Source organism: Oryzias latipes, chromosome 10 (assembly GCF_053564925.1).
Source record: "Oryzias latipes strain Hd-rR chromosome 10, Olatipes_Hd-rR_3.1".
NCBI classification, from domain to species: domain Eukaryota; kingdom Metazoa; phylum Chordata; class Actinopteri; order Beloniformes; family Adrianichthyidae; genus Oryzias; species Oryzias latipes.
This window is the reverse complement of record NC_136246.1, coordinates 24,374,722-24,393,670: the sequence shown is the minus strand read 5'-3', so window position 1 is coordinate 24,393,670 and position 18,949 is coordinate 24,374,722. Positions and strand designations below refer to the sequence as shown.

At 39.0% G+C, this 18,949-nt stretch overlaps 1 protein-coding gene across 23 annotated transcripts in view; it reads right to left on the bottom strand.

The window, feature by feature from the left end:
* The window catches only part of ablim3 (actin binding LIM protein family, member 3), a 43,002-nt gene that overhangs the window by 10,097 nt on the left and 13,956 nt on the right, over positions 1 to 18,949 (bottom strand). For 12 of the 23 annotated variants that reach the window (XM_011480375.4, XM_078953649.1, XM_078953653.1 and 9 more), the window contains exons 3-9: positions 10,561 to 10,744; positions 6,679 to 6,794; positions 4,761 to 4,887; positions 4,523 to 4,616; positions 2,475 to 2,562; positions 2,319 to 2,377; positions 2,135 to 2,206 (exon numbers count right to left, since the gene is read on the bottom strand). In XM_011480375.4, the coding sequence (XP_011478677.1) occupies positions 2,135 to 2,206; positions 2,319 to 2,377; positions 2,475 to 2,562; positions 4,523 to 4,616; positions 4,761 to 4,887; positions 6,679 to 6,794; positions 10,561 to 10,744 (740 nt within the window). Of the gene's footprint in view, positions 1 to 2,134; positions 2,207 to 2,318; positions 2,378 to 2,474; positions 2,563 to 4,522; positions 4,617 to 4,760; positions 4,891 to 6,678; positions 6,795 to 10,560; positions 10,745 to 18,949 lie in introns of all 23 variants that reach the window. The other 11 variants (XM_011480374.4, XM_078953652.1, XM_078953656.1 and 8 more) reach the window with 1 other exon arrangement.

Here is an 18,949-nt window from a genome sequence, read left to right as displayed (position 1 = left end):
GAGGAGCAAGGCTGAGTGCAGAGCAGTGACTCCTGCAAAAGCATGCAGACAACCCCTTGACATGCTAATACCACTGTCACATACAGCCGCGCTCAGCAGACTGACAAACTGCAAGCTGAAGTGGGCTGAAATGATGGAACTGATCCAACTCTGAAGTGCGTAAAGTGACAGCCTTCACAGACTGAGCTATCAGCATTTCTGTCCGAGCACCGCAGAGCACGATGCACACACATCCATAAATAGACACAGATGCAGGCTCATTAAGATAATGAATTTAGTAAATCCTAAAGGTTACTTCATCAGTTTGGACTGACTGGAGTTGTGCAAATGCTAAACAGGCTCAGATGTGGAAGGGAAACTTCAAATTAAACCCCACCCAGCAGTTTTTTCGTGAAGTCATTTCTGAACACTTGTGGATTAGAAGGTTAAATCAAAACATACAAATGATCTTAAGGCTGTTGAGGCCACCTTTTCAGACAAAAAAGGTTAGATGAAGTTCAGCTAAAACCTTTTATTGAAGATGGCATCTCTGCACATCCAATTGTAGGGGAAAAAAAGCCTTAAAGACTGTGTTTTTGGTAATTATGGTGGCATTTTTCTGATTTGAGCATAATATGGAAATTAAGCTCAAATATGCAATTCTGATTATTTCATTATTTAAAGTGTTGGGAATCAAAACATGTCATTTGAAAAAGAACTTATTTCTGATGTATGTTCTTTAATGTTTGCAGTTTTTTATTCGTCCAATTTTTTATTTGTTTGTTTGCAATAACATTTGGTGAGCTATAATGCTTATTTTCTTTTTTTTCCCTTTTCTTTGAGTGGCCACCATTAGTGAATTTCTGACAGGCTAAAAATCCCCAAAGCAACAGCATAAATGCAAAAAGTCAGAACTCCAACAGCTCACAACCAAATTTCACAACAACAGTAGATTCTGTTTCTTTTTCCCCGCCTGCAACTAAATGGAAAAAGAATGTTTGGAAAACTGCCGATAATGTAGCTCACTAACATTTCTCATGCTCAGGATTTGTTTTTGATCTCCCAGGTCTGCTTAAACCCAGCAGTCCTCCTGGGCATCATTACTGCAACCCTGCTCACTTAAAGCTGCCTCTCATGCATTCATTCCTTCCTTCTAACCATGCTCTCTTCTGATCCATTGAGCCATTCCTTCTTTTCATTTATCTCTCACGCGTGCTCTCCTTTACCCTTTCATCTTTTTCTCTTTCTACATGTCATTTCACCGTATTCATTTATTTTTAAACCTTGCTCTTGCCTACGTGTTCTCCTTTATTGCTCCTATAATTAGGCAGTGTCGAAAGAGGTCAAATTCTCATTTAGAGTTCTCACTGACAAATGAATTGTTCAGCTTCTGTAGTGGCACAGCCTCTAATATTTAAGTCAATCTTTATTTTGATAACCATATTCTGAAAGGATTTCTGCCTCTGTTTGTCACAGATGGATATTGCTGCTAAGTGGAGGAAAAGTAAAGTGTAAACTCTCATTGTGGGCTTTTGTTCGCATTGCTGCTTCTTGTATTTATGTGGCTTTGGGAAACATGGACCTTCTTGACCAAAGGATTGCGTCTTAACTTATGTTTAACAACTGGGGTAACTGACAAACTTTTTCTAATTGAAAACAAAAACAAAAAATAAATACATTTTAGTCCTTATGATGAAGCTAAAGTTCTGATATATTCAAGTATGTCGGGAAATTTAAATTAGCCCATATTTTTGCCTTTGTTATTTTGGTAATATAAAAAAAATACATTTGAATTTGTGCAAAAAATCAATATTGTATCTATGACTGAAATGCAGACAATTTGTCTTAAAAATTAAAATCATGCACGCAACTTTATAATGGCATAGCAACTTTAATGTTTGTTCAGAAATAACAGCACAGTCAAAACAGCGGGTTGGAATTTCCTTTACTTTCTACAGTGTTGCAACAGGTTCCTGAATGGACAGTGAATTGAAAAATGTGACGGATGAACAGGCCAAGGGAAAGAGCAGCTTTGCTTGTTCTTGGCGAGGAGCGTCGCTGGAGCTCCTGTAGTGGTAGTTTTGTGTTTCTGGTGTAGCAAATGTACCCTAAAGAGTGACAGTCTGTTTAAGTGGCTGAGCGATTGTTTACTTACACATATAACTCTGCTGGGTGAGCCTATGGACGAACCGGGAGGAGAGATGGAGGTCTCTGACAGGCGTCTGTGCTGTGAGTTACAGTCAGACGTGGGGAAGTGGACAGAGGAAAAGTCACACACTAAGGAAATTTCAACTTTATTTCTGGACCATATAGATACATTTTTTTCAACTCCAGCTCACCCTGAGTCTCCTCTCTGCCCTTGCTGCCTGCTTGCATAATGGGTGCCACACCTCACATCCTGAAGATCAAAGAAAGCAGGGAATGAAAAAAAAGAGGGAGTGAGAACATTCAATAATGCGTATTTTGTAGTTATGTGGGAACATATTTGAGTTTACCTGTCAGGTACATCTCCTCTCCCTCCTTGAACATCATGTTGCAGCGTGCGCATCGAGCGCAGGACGGATGGTAGTGTTTCCCCCCTGCCTGAGAGAAAGAACTGAAAATAAATGATCATCATCATAAAGAGTATCACAGATTGAGATCTAACGTACAAAGTGTACCCTAACCTTGAATAGGCCATTGTCTACATGTTTTTTCCCACTGTGTATCACTTGACAACCAGTAGCCGCACAGTCTGCGAATAAATTATTGGATAGCCTGTAGCTGCTGCATGCAGAAATCACATGTAAGCTGCAACCCCTTCTTCCCCCCTGCTATAATTAGCGTCCATATCCCAGTAGGTCAGTTACATGAGGAAAATAATGTGCGTTTGAGTTGTGTTACACAAAATATGGGCATGTTGGTGAAGGAAACAAGAATAAGAATTAAAAAAAAGAGGAGATATTCAAAAAAGAGGGCACATCAAACCTACATGAGATTAAATTGATTCCAGTAAAAGGTTCAGTTTATGGGCCTGATGTTTTTCTCATTTGTCTCTGCAGAGCTGATGGCATCCTGTCATTTTTGTCTTCCCTGACACAACATTAGAGACTATCTATTTATAGAAGCACTGCTGACAAGCAGACCTGAACTATGTCAAGCAGACACACCCAACGTGCTATAAGTGCATAGCAGAGTGCCATTTTATTAATTTCCTGCTGCGCCGACTTTCCCTGCACTCCATAAAGCCGATCTTTTACGCGATGATGTGCAAGAACTAGTAATGTAGAACACAGTTCTGGATTGAGTCGGAGCTGGAGCTTAAAAACAAACCACAGAGAGCTGCTCAGGTTACTGTGAAAGCAAAACCAGGAGAGGATGCAGCATTTTCGTCTCCTGTTTTCTAAGCCGCAGAACCCATACTGTCTGGTCTTTTTGGCATCAGTTTAGCAGTGACTGTTAACCTCTTCTTACTCCTCTTCTGTCTCTGCAGTTGCGTTAATGGGCTGCTAAATATATAGCGGAAGTGATATGTGAAGTTAAATAAAAGATGACCTCCTGTCATCCACTTCCTCTCTCTTTAATGTCTCCATCTCAACAATTGAGTATCAAAATGAGATCTGGATGGGTGGGAGTGGGTGGAACAAAAAAAAAAAAACTTCAGTCAAAGTTCGTGATAGAAAAAAAACAACAACATAATAACTAACGAGTTCTCTGGAGAAAAATTTCGAAGGCAAAGCAGAAGTGTCTTTAATGCTATAAGGAATTGACAAGAAGACCAAAATATGTGGAAACAAACACTCAAATTTAAAGAAAGAATAGTGGGATCTATAAAAGAATGTAAATAGCAAAAAAAGACTCAAGCATAAAGGCGAACACACTCACAATGTCTAAAAATAGAGCAGAGAGTCTGACAGTCTGGAACAAAGCTCTTTCCAACAGTCATTCTTACAAGAACAGGGACAAAGACAGTGTCTACGTGTATGTTTGCCAAAGTTTAACTGCATGCGTTCCATAAAAAAACCCCTCCAGAGACTCAAATTCAGGAACATTTAATTAGCATCTGAACTTAATCACTTCCACTGCTTTCACCCCCACTACTATGATAAACTCATCTCTGCAAGCAATTTTACCTCCACCTGTTCTTCTGACCTTTACGGCCTTCCTTTAATCAAATTCATAGAGACTCCTTCAAAGTAAGGCCCTAAATTTGCTTTTTTTTTTTTTTAAATCACAACAGAAACATCTTTTCCTTTTCTTTTCTTTATCAAAGTATAAATATTTTTTTATTTACTTGTTAATATTTGCTCCAGCAATTTGGCTTTTTAGGCAAAAAAGGTGCATGCTACCTCGCCACAGCTGAATCAGTAGTGGTTTAATAAAGCTTTAATAACTTTTTGTCGCCTTGTAATCTTAAGTCGTTTGCTTCCTAAAGCTCAGCAAAGCAGTGGAATGCGAGTGAATGCTCCCTATCGCAATTATCTTCCAATTTGGACGGCTGGAGATCTGTGCAGGTTTTGAGCAGCTTAGTCTTTGTTGGCTGCATCTCATGCTGGTATCTCACCTCCAAAACCCGTCCGCTGATGTATCTGCTGCATCCCTCGCATTTCACCCCAAACTGTGCGTGGTAATCGGCTTCACAGTACGGCACTCCGTCTCTGCAACGCAGAAATACCTTCAAATTGTCGAAGCGTGTCAAATTTGCATTCAACCACATCTTATCTTCAGAAAATATATATAAAAAAGTAGTAGAGAGGGATTAAAAAAAATAAAAAATATATTTTCTAAGTTTGCACACTTACTTGCTGATGTACTCTCCTGTCAGGACCATGCTGCAGGTCTGACACCTAAAGCAGCTGACGTGCCACTGCTTCTCCAATGCCAGGAGAGACTGACCCTGCTTGATTTCTGCCCCACATCCCGCACAGTCTGCTTAAAAAGTGTTAGAAAGACAGACAAAAAATTGACACAAGGTCAACGCTTCATTAGTTTCAATTCAGAAGATGTTTGGCTTAGCCTCACTTTTATTGCCATGGTGTGCAGCCCCTATGAGCAGACCAGTAGCTCATGTAGGACTACTCTGCTTTATTAGTCAAGAAAAACAGTTTTTCATTTTTTTGTAAAACTAAAGACACCTGTAGTTTTTTTTTTGTTTTCATTTTGTTTTAATCTAGTGAGTCTTTGTAATGATTAAATTATTTCTCAATTTGAATTTTAAATTTGAGCTGAAAACTGCAGAATGAGGGTTATTACATTCATTTGAAAGTCACTTAACTTCCCCTTGAGGACTAACCCATTACTTTTTATTATAAATGAACAGCTGAACATGTACACATAACAATTCAAACGTATATATATACACCTTAGTTATTAAGTTTTATAGGTAAATATCTGATAAAAAATAATTTAGAAAATACATTTTCTTCAAGCACTTTTTAAAAGTGCAATATTAATTAAAAAAAAATAAACTACGTCTATTTAACTGTTAAATACTGATGTATTTTTTGTGATGTGATTCTGTATTATGCTGTAGATGAAACAAGCCTTCTGATATGGGATGTAGAGTAGATTTAAAGTGTAAAAATTGCTGTAACTCCTAAATATGAAGCATTTTTACATGAAATGATGCTCATTTTTAAGAAAAATAGGATGATTACACCAAAGCTCTAAAAACCACAGGGAAATTCGATTTCGCCAGGCATTGTGGTTTAAAAAAGAAAACATTTCCCATCCAACCCTGCTTTTTGCATTTCTTCCTAACTAATTATTTTCTACTTAGGAAACAGATGTCTACCTCTTCGGCCCACTGGTGCACAATTGTGGATCTGGTGAACATTTCCAAATAGAGGGCTGTGCCTTAGGTTGCTGTATTTGCACTTCAATAGAGTCTCACACAGTGAATCCTCATATGACACAGTGATAAACATGTAGCTGGGGAGCCGTTTGCTTTTTATTCAGCTGCATAGAGTGATCTGGAAAAGAAGTTTATTCACTGCTTCCCTACCATCTGTGCAGATGCCGTTAGTGAGCAGCAACCTGCTGTCGGCCTCACTTTTAAGGTCATGTCACACAGCCACGTAAATTTTGCGCATATTGCACGAATGAAAATTGATCATATGGTAATATAGGTAGAAAAAGTGAGAAAAGTTGTGGTCTTTCACAAAAAATTTTCACAAAAGTATCATAAATGAACCACGTATTAATTGCTTTTAATATTCTTAAAATACGCATAAACTGGGAAATTCTCAACTGACTAAAAGCTTTGAACAGCTCAAAACCGAATTCCCGCCGGGCGAAACCCTTGACCGACATCTGCACACATCGACAAATGACAATCGGGGAAAAACTTATGAATATCACACATATATCACAAAAGACCAAAATTTCATACGTGAAAAATGGATAAAATGTACGTAGTGGCTGGATGACACGGCCTTTACACAATGCAAACGCTCAAACACAAAACTGTCTGGACGTTATTCCGTAAAATTTACTTCCTTTCTGGTTACGTTTTCTCCATGTGACCTTAACACATCAATGATTGTGCACAACTGTCCAACATTTTCTGCTAATTTAATCATGTTGAAGCTGAATAACTCAGAGCTGGTAGATCAGCACAACGTCTTCCAGGAACTGTTTTGACAAACACTAATTAGCTTATACTGCTGACTTGAACTTGTGAGCACATTGCGTTTGATGTAAAGCTGACGCTGGACTTACGGCTGGGTCCATGGATCTTGATGGGTTCATTTTTCTTGACAAGTGTTTGGGAGCACTGCTGGCACACGCAGTCTTTGCCACTGAACGTCACTCTGTCACCGATGGGGAAGGGTTTACTGATGAAGGAACAAAAACAGGTCTCAGATTAGAAGCAGCAGAACAATCTGAGCCGCGTTCAAGTGTGCGGCATTCATAGAAATAACAAATGGTTGCTGGCAGTAGTGAGACTGCATGACAGAGGAGCCGTAAACCTGCTGACACAAGCTGAACGCGTTTTGACAGTCCTTCATGAGGTCGAAAAAACACTTGCAAACAGTCAAGATGACGGGTTAATGGGATGTTGATTGTGGCAGGAACACCTGGCTTCTCTGTGATTAAAGGGGCGATAATGTGACGCTGCCACAAGCTTCTAAGCGGAAGCTCGGCTCTCTCAGTGAGAATGAAAACTCATTAGGGTGACTGCGTGGAGTGCATACTGATCTTCATATTGCACCGCTTTTGCTTAGACCGAATGTAGAGTCTGCCTTGCCTCATTCACCCCCAACACAGCTGTTGCCACTGGGCTCATTTTTTTTACGGCTTAAGAGCTACTTTACAATAAAACTGAGAAAACACACACATGCCGACAAGCTGGGAACATGTCAGCCACGTAATGTGTATGAAATCTAATTTCCCATTACATGATAAACTGTTTTGACTCTTTTATTTTTCTTTCTAAAAGAGACAAATTGATTTCTTTATGACTGCTAAAGGAAGGAAGGAAGAATGAATGGGGGGGCTAAAAGGCTTAGGGAAGGCTGTTTAAAAGACAGACGACAGTAATCCTTTTAGTCCCCTGAGGCCCGGATCCAAAGCCAAGATCTGGAGGGAGGCTTGAGTCGACAAACACGGGGAAAAGATAGCCAGTTTTAATGCTCATAGGTAGAGTATCAAGCTGTGCAGGCTGGGGGCTGCACACAAAACTCTAGATTTACTCAAAAGACTCAAAAGGGGGCAGAAAAGATCACAGGCCAACATTTTAAAACACTTTAAGTTTATCAAAATAGATCTGGAAGTCCAACATAATTACAAACTGAAAATGTTAAATGTATTTAAGTTAATTGGGCATTTCCTAAGCGTATCCATGTGGTCTGAAGGTCAGACAGCCTTTTTAATGTATACTTCATGTCCGGTTTTCATCAGTTAAGCTACTTTCCTAGGAGAATTTTATGTGATTCCAGTTCAGAGACTTCTGCATTCCAAATTGTGTTTATAAATGTCACGCCTTTGCAACCTAGAGACTAGCTGGAGCCGTGTTTGACCTAACCTTTACCTGTGTCTTACTTTCAGTCCCTCTTGCATTGTCAGCCTTTCTTGGTGTTTAAAAATTTATTCTGTTTCCATTTTTAATGCTTTTTTTTTTTTTGCTGACTAGCAAAGTAAAGTTACTTCATACTTCAAGGATGTGTCCTATAACTATAATCATTGCCACTTTTTTTAACGGCAACTTAAACAGTCATCTACATAAAACCGAGCAAACTTTATTGGAAAAAAAAAATAGAAAAATAGAAAAAGTCCAAGAGGACGTTGACAAAAGGATGTGTCAGAAAGGCTGCAGAAAAAAAAGAAAGCTGTTAAAGTTTATCTTTTGAGCTATTTTAAAAGTGTTCCCAGTTGTTGTTTGAATTGTGTTTCTAGCCAAAATTAAAAAAAACCTGTGTTGTTTGATAGTTTCTGCAGAGCGACAGTTGTTCATTAGAAATTCAGCTTTGAGTTGTAGGTCACCCCACTTCCTGTCACCCATCTGATTACATATTCTCCCACTATCTTACAGCCCCTTACACGCTCAACCTAACATTACCGGTGCAACTAAAATGGTGACCAACATTGGAGCTATCCAGCCATACAGTCTTTAGCCAGATGCCAACTCAGATGGGAAAAATTTAAGATGTACATGGATCAGCATGTTTTCGATGTCACAACTATATTATCCATTGCGCCTTTCATATGGATTAATTTTGGTCTTGCTTACTGATGTCGAAGCAATTTGATAGGTACACAGCGCTCTGTCAAAATGTTTCATTCAGTGTTATTGTGATTACGCTAACATTACTAATATGTATAGGAGAGTTTGTAACATTTTTTTACGTGCTACTAACAAGGTTGGGAGTTACGGGTATTGTGAAAACGCCAAACACTGCTAACGCTTCTAGTGTGGCTAACCCTGGTGTTAGAGTTACTGTGAAGCCCAGCGAGATGACTATTGTTGTAATGTTGGGCAATATAAATAAAATTAAATTGAACTGACTGCCTTATTTCTGACTTTTTTGTCTCACTTAATGCACCAGCATCTTATATGTGTCATAAGTTTGGAAACACACCATTCATTAATGGTGCAACCCAATAGTGTAAAAAAGACTGTGCAACCTTTTTCCAAGAGGCATTTTTTCATCTGCTCCAGATTTACAATGATATGAATAAAGAATTAATCAGAAATGGAATTTTGAGCCTAATTTTCTTTATGTGTCCTCCATCATCAGAAAAATGCCACAAGAACATTTTGTCAGAGTGGGTCTTTAAAGACATAAAATGAAGAGGGAAAGACTTTATATACAATGACGCAGATGGAGCAGCAAGCAAACCAAACAAAGAGCTGTCTGTTCCAGAAGCGAGTTGATGTCTTTCCCGTTTTACTCTGCACACACTGACAACAGCCTGTCAACACCAAGGCTGCTCCACTGACCGCCACTGGTCAGTTAAAGTTCCGCTGCTGGGTGTGATCACCGATGTCAAAAAAATACAAGAGACAAATGGTATTCGCCTGAAGCAACGCAAGGAACGATCAATGTTTAGGAAAACTTACCACCCATCAAAACAAACGAGGTCAAAGAAAGCAAAAGGAGACAGATAATCCATGAAGTCATGCCGGCGCACCAGGAGCAAACAGACAGGATGGGCTTTTATCATGAATGAAAGACACCCAACAAAAAAGCAACAAAGACAAACAGTAAAGCCACGAGTAGTGTAGAGTGTTGTGCGGAAGGCGGAACATGAGCGTGGATAGAGGTCAGAGGAAAGACGATGGACTTCTGCTACATCTGACAGTCTGTTAAATCCAGTTCCTTCCCCGTCCAAGCTAAACAAGTCAATGATCTGAGCAGTCTGACACTTGTCCGATTTTTTTTAGATTCACAGCTTTAACTTGGGACTCCGTGGTCATGAGACTCTAAGCAGGGGCCCCTAGTACAGCTCTTCTGGAGTTCTTCAACAATCCTCTCTCTGTTCTAAAGCCCTTTTTCTTCTTTGAAGGAATTTCCCAAAAAAGGCTGCTTCCAGAATAGATTCAAAGCAGCAAAGATAAAGAAGTCAAGTGATGTGCACAAGACGCATTCTTTATCCATGTATAAAGAAACACAAAAACGAATTTCCAGTTTAAAGAGCGACTACTTCCTAAAAACACAAAAAATACGTGATCAAAACAAAAAACTTGTTTTCTAAGCCACCTAATATCACGATGACAATACATTTGTGATTTATTGTGCAGGACTAGTTAATGCAATGATTGTGTTGTGCTTAATATTTTACTTTTCTGTGTCAGACTTTCTACTGTGCCATGAGAACTTCACTTAATCATATTATAAGATTGCAGGATTCATTGAAATTATTAACATGGAACAGCCAAACCCAATTTTGGCGAAAAAACACAGCAAGAATCAATAGGATGAGGAATGTCACCATATACAGTGCTCTGAGTCGGATCAGGTGGTTTGCTGACGAGTCACAAACATTATTGCTAGGAAACATGATAGCATAACAAGAAATAGCATTTCCCCAGATTTCTAGCCCAACCATACCCATTTATCTACATTTGTGCAAGTGCGATGTGTGTGAATGACTGCGGACCTGCAAACGCTGCAGACGAAGCACTTGGGGTGGTACGTGCGTCCAAGGGCGGAGACCACCTCTCCTGTGATGAAGCTGTTGCAGCGGTCACAGCGAGTGCCGTACAAACGCTGGTAGTCTGCTGTACAGATGTACTCGCCCTTCTTCTGGAAGAAGCCGGATCGCGCCAGATCACAGTTACACACTGTGGAGAGACGTGGGGGAAAGAAAATTATGCTGGGACAGTGTTTACACAACGCCATAAATGCTATTCTGACTTCATAAGCTTTTGTTCTTGTTTGTTTTCGGAGCACATTTGGCTTTCACACATGTCTACCACGGAAGTGTCTCAGTTCCAGACTGTGGTGAGCCAAACTCTTTGAATGGGAATATAATGACATAAGCAGTGGAAAAGTCCTTTTGTAAGGAGACAAAACAGCAAACCACATTGAAATAGTGCATACAATCCTATCAAATACAACAAGGAAGTCATAGAAGTAACTGCATGTGTTGTGTTTGTTTTTGTTTATTATGTCGACCCTATATGCTAGAACTCTTTGCTTCCTGAAAGGGATTTCCAGTGGGTGAAACACTATAGCTGGAGGCACTTTCCAAAATGTGTGTGGTTTCTGTTATCCTTTTTCCAGTCTGTGTGGTTCACCAGGAAAAGTTGGCAATTATCAAACCCTCTGACAAAGAAGAAGAAAAAAGAAATAATGAAAGCCTGTCAATTATTTGGACGAAAGTAGGAAAAATCTCTGCTCGACCTTAATTTTTTCCCTTACCCTCTTTATGTAGATTATAATCCTAACCAAGACATTTGATGTCTTTATTACCCAAAAGCAGCCATAATAAATTCATAATTTAGAAGGAAAAAATTCTGGCTCTTATGTAGATTTGGCTTTCACTCACATTTATTTCATATGTAGGAAAAAAAATGGTTGTGGAAATACCCCAAAGATTACAGGAAAGCCAAGGTAGCGATACAGATGATGATTTATCTAAATTTCCTTCTGATTTTGCATTTTTTGCAATGTAATGAAGCAAATCCACAGAGGAACCACCCTATAAATCCCTGTCCCCAAAGGTTCTGCTGCGAACCAGCACCACTGATTTGGATCTGTGCACCAGTCAGTCATAGCGGGTGGAAATGCACTCTATTAAGGCTTACTGTACAACCAAAACTTCCAAAAAGTAAAATCTTTCTGGAAATACACCTTAAAGACAAAGTGCTGCAGCTTCCCCAAACATAAAAAAACCCTCAAAACTACATTTACTTTAAACATAGATCCCTGGCAACAAATGACAGCCAGCTGTAGAAGCGGTTCTATCAAATCAAAAAACAAATAGCTTATTTCAAAATGGTGACTTTTTGTTGGTTTAAGCTCCATAGCAACCTTTTTTTTTTTTGCTTGCCTGGGGCTGACGAACAGATCTATAATGTTTTAGTAAAATCGCCAAAAGTACATTTTTACACTTGCTTGGCAACAGAGGTGTTATATTTTGGTCAGGGGTCATTTACTTTGTCAAAAATAATTGTCACAGGGTAATAGGTCCGTGACAATTTACATAACCATGGGGCAGGGACAAATTTTTTGCTCAAAGTCCTAGTAGGGAAGAAGAAAGGCAAAAACAAAATGGGTCTTGCAGCCAGGATGCAGCGGGCCAGAATACTGTAAGGGGCATTGTTGGAAAAAGCAAGGATCTTGGGTAAGTTTTACTTCTGCTGAGGATGCAATTTATACAATAGCAACATAGTATACAGCATCCTGCAGGCAAATCTGAAATTATTTAAATTCAATCAAATGTGGAATTTGAAAAAGAAGCAACCTCATATAACAACCCTAATGCTAATGAATGACTTCCTGCTGCAGAAAGGCAACAGAGACTTGAGCTTGTGCATCAAGGATGCTTGGCTCCCCAGAGCAACTGGCATTTAGTGGTTACTGGCAGGCGGAGAGTTCAGAGACAAACGTGCACATAAACCCTTCAAAGGGGCTCGTTTAATCTCAAGCTGTTTATGAGCGGATTGTATTGACTTAATAGTGTAGTAAAAGATCAGTGGGACCTCACTTAAAAACAAAACAATCTCAGCTCCCTCAGGAGGACGAAATCACATAAATCCATCCCTGATGAGGTGGCAGAGTGCACAGGCGGAAACGGCAAGATGAAATAAGACAATATGTACAGAGAGGCATGATCATGGATCTTTACCATGTTGACAGCTCAGTCTACTGGAAGCAAAGTTATAGCTGAAAAATATCAGGAGATGCAAAACAAGGATCAGTGTAAAATTTGTCTGGAAGTGCCACACATTTTTGAATCGATGCTCAAAAATGCTACCATGCATAATTAAATATGCAATTTAAGACTCTTAGCGGATACTTAAATCATAGCTTTCCAATGCATTTGCAGAGTAAATATTTTAACATGTATTAAGCTTTAAAGTGGCAATTAACCAAATATTTCCCCAAATTATCTGAGTCACGAATATCTTTATATCTTATCTTGTTCCCTCAAAAACATTACTTTTCCAGTCTTCATCTAGATCTTTGCTATAAAGGTTTGTTTCTGGAATCTGCTCAGCCATGCATTGTGTACATTAGTCTATGGATACCCCAAACTCCAGACAGCCTTCTGGATCTGCTCAGACCGGATTGGATCAGCTGCGTGGATTGCTCACCTTTTACCTAATCACAGTTTTCTTCTAACAGGACGATTGGCTGGATGTGTTTTATAGGACATCCCCCTTGCTCGGTTGCCAGGAGGATGTAAACCTTCCACGGTTACCCTAGAGACAGCCAGGTCCCCATCTGAGTGATGGTGTGGTGGCACATTTGAAGATGCAGGGTTTTACCTAAAACGCATGAATATTAAACGTAGTCTCTAAATTGCAACTTTAAATTAGAAAGGCTGGAAAAATGTGCTTTTCCCAGCAAAATGAATATAAATATCCTTGCATTGCATTATTATTCTAAATTTTTTATTCCTTGATCACATGAAACAAAAGATGTTGAATATTCTTCACAGCTCATAAAAGAAGAAATATGAAGGTAGATGGAGTGTCCAACTCACAAAAGCAGAAGAGACTAAGTGATGTAACCAAACAATAAATGCATAAAATGTCACAAACGGCTTTTAAATTCAAAAGTAATCCAAGGTGTTAAAACTATGCATCCCTCCGAACTTAGTGCAAAAATACTGATATGGTTTCAAATCCATCTGACAGATCAGCCATGACTTGATTTGTGAAATTCACCCTACAAAAATGCCAAAATGTGAAATATATATTTTCTATTCTTTTGAGGGATATTTCAACAGACTACTTGCAGGCAGGCCTTTCACTTTTCAAGATTTCCTGAGACTCCCATTACCATTAAACAATATATTAAAAGCACAACCCCCCCACATGTGTGGAGGCCAGCATGATGGGTGGCGCTGGGATGGATTCCAGGGTCTCTGCTGCAGCACAGCGGTCGCTTCACGTGGCTAGAAGAAAGCGTCGAGTTGCAACCGCACTACCAACACCATTTAGCGCAGACTGCCATCCACAGAGGACATAAAACATGTGCACAGATGTTGTTCGAAAATATACTTCTGGTAATTAAAAGCTTTCCCTTCTAAATATGTTGCTAAGAGCTAGATTCCAGTGAGTTAAACTAAACGAAGTAAACCTAAAGAATTAAAGCACATCAAAGAGTCAGTATAATCTGTTTTAGTGATCTTTCCCTTAATTGAACTCTACTTTTTTCAAACACAAAATGAAAATAAACACAGGGGTTAAAAATAGACCAATAAAACAAAACAATATCCTTGAAAAGAAGTGGGTAGAAGAAGAATCTTCTATGTTCCCTTTTTACAATACATTATTTGTGCATATTTCTATTTGCACTTTCACATTACCTTCTGTATAGCCCCTATGCAGAAGTGACATTTTTTGTTTTTATTGATCATTTCTAGCCTTGTAAAGTTCCATCAGTGACATATTGTTGGTTTTTTGAATACATATAAACTTTTGCTTTGTTTTAAGCCTTCATCCAACCCGTTCCATAAACACATTTTCTTCTTTGCAGTACGAATGCACTGCTTTTTGAAGTTTAGCTGATTTCTTAACTCGTAACCCCATCTCTGTCCTTGAACATTTGTTTTATGTTTAATGGAAGTAAGTTATTTCTGGTTTTAAATATAATGCGGGCTGTTTTAAGTTTCAATAGTTTCCATAATTTCAATAAACCTGACTTTAAAAACAGTGCATTTGTATGTCGCATAATCCACACCATGAACTAGGGAAAAAACCTTTTTTGTATGATGTACAAAGACTGTGGATTTGTTTTATAAGTATTTCCCCAAACTTCTACACTGTACTGTAAATATGGTAGTAATGATTTAAACTAAAAGAAATGGCATCTCCCTTTCTTATTACTCTCTTTTCAGGAAGTAGGCATCATGAAATCACAAATCTGGTGATAGCATGTAGGCAGCTGTGGTCATTAGAACTTCACTGATTAGGCGTCCACAGGGGTCCTGCCCTGATTGGATATTTATCTCCATCCAACAGACGTGACGAACATTTCCTTATCAAAGTTGGACCTGGCTGGACGTTCGATTCGACACTGCCGCTCTCCTCCTCCTGTCCTCTTTGGTTTTGGAACTTTTTCCAAGTCTTTGTAGCTACGAGCACCAGCTCTCCACTTCATCTCAGTTTTATGCCCACAGTTCCCATCGCTACAGTTCTGCACCTCAGTGCATTTGTGTTTTCCTTTCACACTGCTTCCCTTTCCTCATCACCCCCCCCCCCCCCCCCCGGGCTCTCTCGTGGGTCTAATGGACAAGCTTTGAACAGTAAACAAAACCAGCTCAATCTTTACTTTAAAACAAATTCAACCTTTTGTTTATTTTTAAGCTTTTTTTTCCTCTAGAAAATCTGTGACATCAGAGAAATTACTCACCTATGTAGCAAACAGAGAGAAAGCCCACTGACAGAAGAGACAAGAAGAATCGGTGTGTTTTTTACTTAGTTGGGCCAAATTGTGAGGTGGGGGAAGCATTGGTCAGACAGGAAGGAAGTAAAGGCACAAAAGTCTGCAGCTCAAACAGCACTTTTGTGGGTTTCAAGCCCAGAAAAAAAGAAAAAAAAGCCAAGCATGGTAGCAGATCTGCAGGAACGCATGGGCTAACAAGCACAGCGCTCCCACAACTTTTAAAAACTCAACACCATTTATTAGGAACAGCAATGAACTGACTGTTTAGAAGAAGAAAAAGTGTTGGGCAAGAACTGCTGAGCCAAATGGTGTTGATGATATGAATCACAAAGCTTCAATAGGATCAGTGTGCAATACCGAAACCTTCAGTAGAACAGAATTCTCGATGATTTAATATAATAACCATTCAATTTTTCCACAATAATTTATGGCAACGTTACTAATACAAAAAAAAATTGGAAAAACTTCCGACTTTTACTTTTAACAGCATTTGTAGACTATTCCAACCAGTTTGATGAAATTCCACAAACCTTCAGCTCCTGATTGGTGTTGGCCTTTTGCTTTAAGTTTTAATGTATGACAACCATGATAATGGGACACCCCAAAACAACAAGTGTTAAAAAAGGAAACAGAAAAATATCTTTAGTTTAAATCCAGAAAATACACTGTGTTTACTAATATGCATAGAAAAAAAATGAATTGGAACGACAGCGTGGCAACTGACACTTTGCTAGCTGACTTGTCTTTCTTGCTACAAATCTGTGATGAAAAAAGTTTCTTGCACATATATATTTACTTTGAGACAAGAATGTGGCTTATATTTCTCAAGCTTCTGATCATTGCTATAATGTACTAAAAAAAATGTACAATACTTATATGTTTTTTTTTTAAAAGAGCCAGACTAAATTATGTTTGTCTATGACAAAGACTTGGAAAAAGTTTGCAGATGGTGACAAACTTATGGGTAAAACACAAATAATAAAAACATCTAAACCTGAAAGCACAGCTCTGACTTTTTAATCTAGACTTAAGTAATGGACAGAACAATGAGTCTGGTTAAGGAATAGCATGGCTGGAAAGGACAACAACAGTATAAGAAAATAAAACCCATAAAGAATGTATCCCAGTAGCTTAGCAGAAAGAAGTCATGCATATTTGGCAGGGTCTCCCTTTTTTTGGCTGCTGGGTTTGATAAAGACCCAAGGTTGTCTTGTGAGGCTCTGTCCGAACAGCAGATCAGAACCACTGCTTCAGCTTTTAACCTTCTGAAAGCTGTTGAGGGGAATAAAAGAGGAAATGAGATCACTGACTTAAAAAGATAATCTCAACAATCACTTGGGGTTTTAGTAGAAGCAGTGGCAATCTGAGTGTCTTAACACAAATGGATGTGTTCGTCTCACACAACAGGAATTGCTAAATAAAAATGCCTTTTAATCATTCAGCATCTGAAAGCTTGGCTTTAACGTGCAGCTGTGCCATATACTGTATGCTAATGCTCGCTTTGTCACAACGGTATATGTATGAAGCCCATCACAGACGTGGTCCCCCAAAGGAGATGCAAACAGAGAGATAATTCTTGTCATATCTCAAATCCAGAGGAGTCATCAGGGAAAAGCACAGTTTCCCACCGTGCACCCATTTAGCTCCGCTGGAATCTCTCCCTAGCAACCACACATTGGTGTGGTGATTGGACCAGTGTACCAATGGTTGCTATAGCTACAGGAAGCTCCCCTTTGCTGTAACCCCCAATGTTCCTTTCAGTGATTTGTTTTTCTTTCTGGTTCTCCTAATAACCTTGCTTTCTTCTGCTCTTCTTTCTTTCTGTCCATTCCTCTGTTTTCTTTTGTTCTTTTCAGGAGTTGCTGTGAGGCTGCTGGCAGTACAGACAGAAAGCTGGTGTTGGTAACAAAGATGCTGGAGATTGAGGGACAATTTATCCGGAGGTGGGATTGGACTGATTCGAACTGTTATGCAGAAAGAGATGCAGCTAATTTGTGGGAGCACTGATGAGAATACATGCAAAAAATCTGCATTTTTGCACAAACCTTGAGTGAAAATCTCTGCTCACTCTATGCCCTAAAGTAGACTTAACATTAAAAAAAGAAAAATCCTGGTTAGTTTCCTAAAAATGACTAAATGTAGGGAGCAAATCTTGCCACAGCTTGTGTATTAGTTTTACTTCTGTGTGAAACAAACACACAACTGTTTAGACTTATGCCTGTGATTTAAGAGAAAATGAGCGTTATGCTTCTAAAATAGAAGAATGTGTATTTGCTGGAATGTGAGAGTGGCAATTATGCTTTTGGAGGCCGGGTAAATGTGGTCACTATGTCAGTAAAGCGCCATGCCCGAGTCGGCCTAGACACTTGTGATGGTGGCATTTGCTGCCACGCCCGTGGCAAAATGATGGTCACGGCCCATGCACTGCACACTCTCTTTTCCAAAACAACTGTTTTTTTTTTTTTTGAATAATGTTCTGTTGCTCTCATTTGGCAACTTGGTCCCTCATATCCTCTACAGTCAGTGATGACCTGGATCCAATCATAGAACACCAGCAGGTTCTTCTATTTGTTCAAAGTCAAAGCCTTACTGTGTGGGTTGACTTCTGTCTTCAACCTTTTCTACATTTTACTTAAGAGCTGATTACACGCTGCCTCTTTATGTTACAATCAGCGGTGGTGATTGGTTCAAATGAGAGGCTAAATGCACATGATTAGTTATCTGCTCCTCCTCTGACAGATGCATGAGCGAGGAGTTATGATAATGTAGCAGACAGAGAGGCAGCAATATAGGCCAATGGAGGGAAGATGAAATTATGGCTGTGTATATTTTTACATGCCGACAATAGAGGTGAAAGAGATCCCATGTGATTATTCAGACCATTTAAGACTAAATAGTCAGTCTTTTCAGGCAAGGACAATCAGTCCTTTTGGTTTAAATAGATGCTGGGATAAGTGTTAAAAAGGAAGCAAGAAGCAGAAGAAAAGGGTCAAATTCTGTGATGTTATTTCAATAATTCTGTAGTCGAAATGAAGGTAAATGACAGAGCATAACATTAAAAGTGGCCAATGAATTGATTTACATAAATAAGTTTAATATTTCTGTATAAAAAAGAGGAATACAGTCAAAACTGAAAAACAAATTGCAATACCCGAGGCTTTAAGTGCAGATTGTCAGTTTGTTGAAATATTGCAACTTGGCATCCAAGTGACAATATTATTCCCTCTTACTTTGCAAAATGAATTTCATGCTTGAATGACGTTCATCAAAAAGGAAAACAAAATATGGGAAAAGAAGAAACTGACAGAAGACATAAATACATTATGTTCTCAAACCCCACAGTTCACAGTCTGTAGAGGCAACAAATGAAGCAGACAGACTGAAAATAGAGAGCTGAGTAGACGTAGAGTTGATGAAGTTCAAAAGAA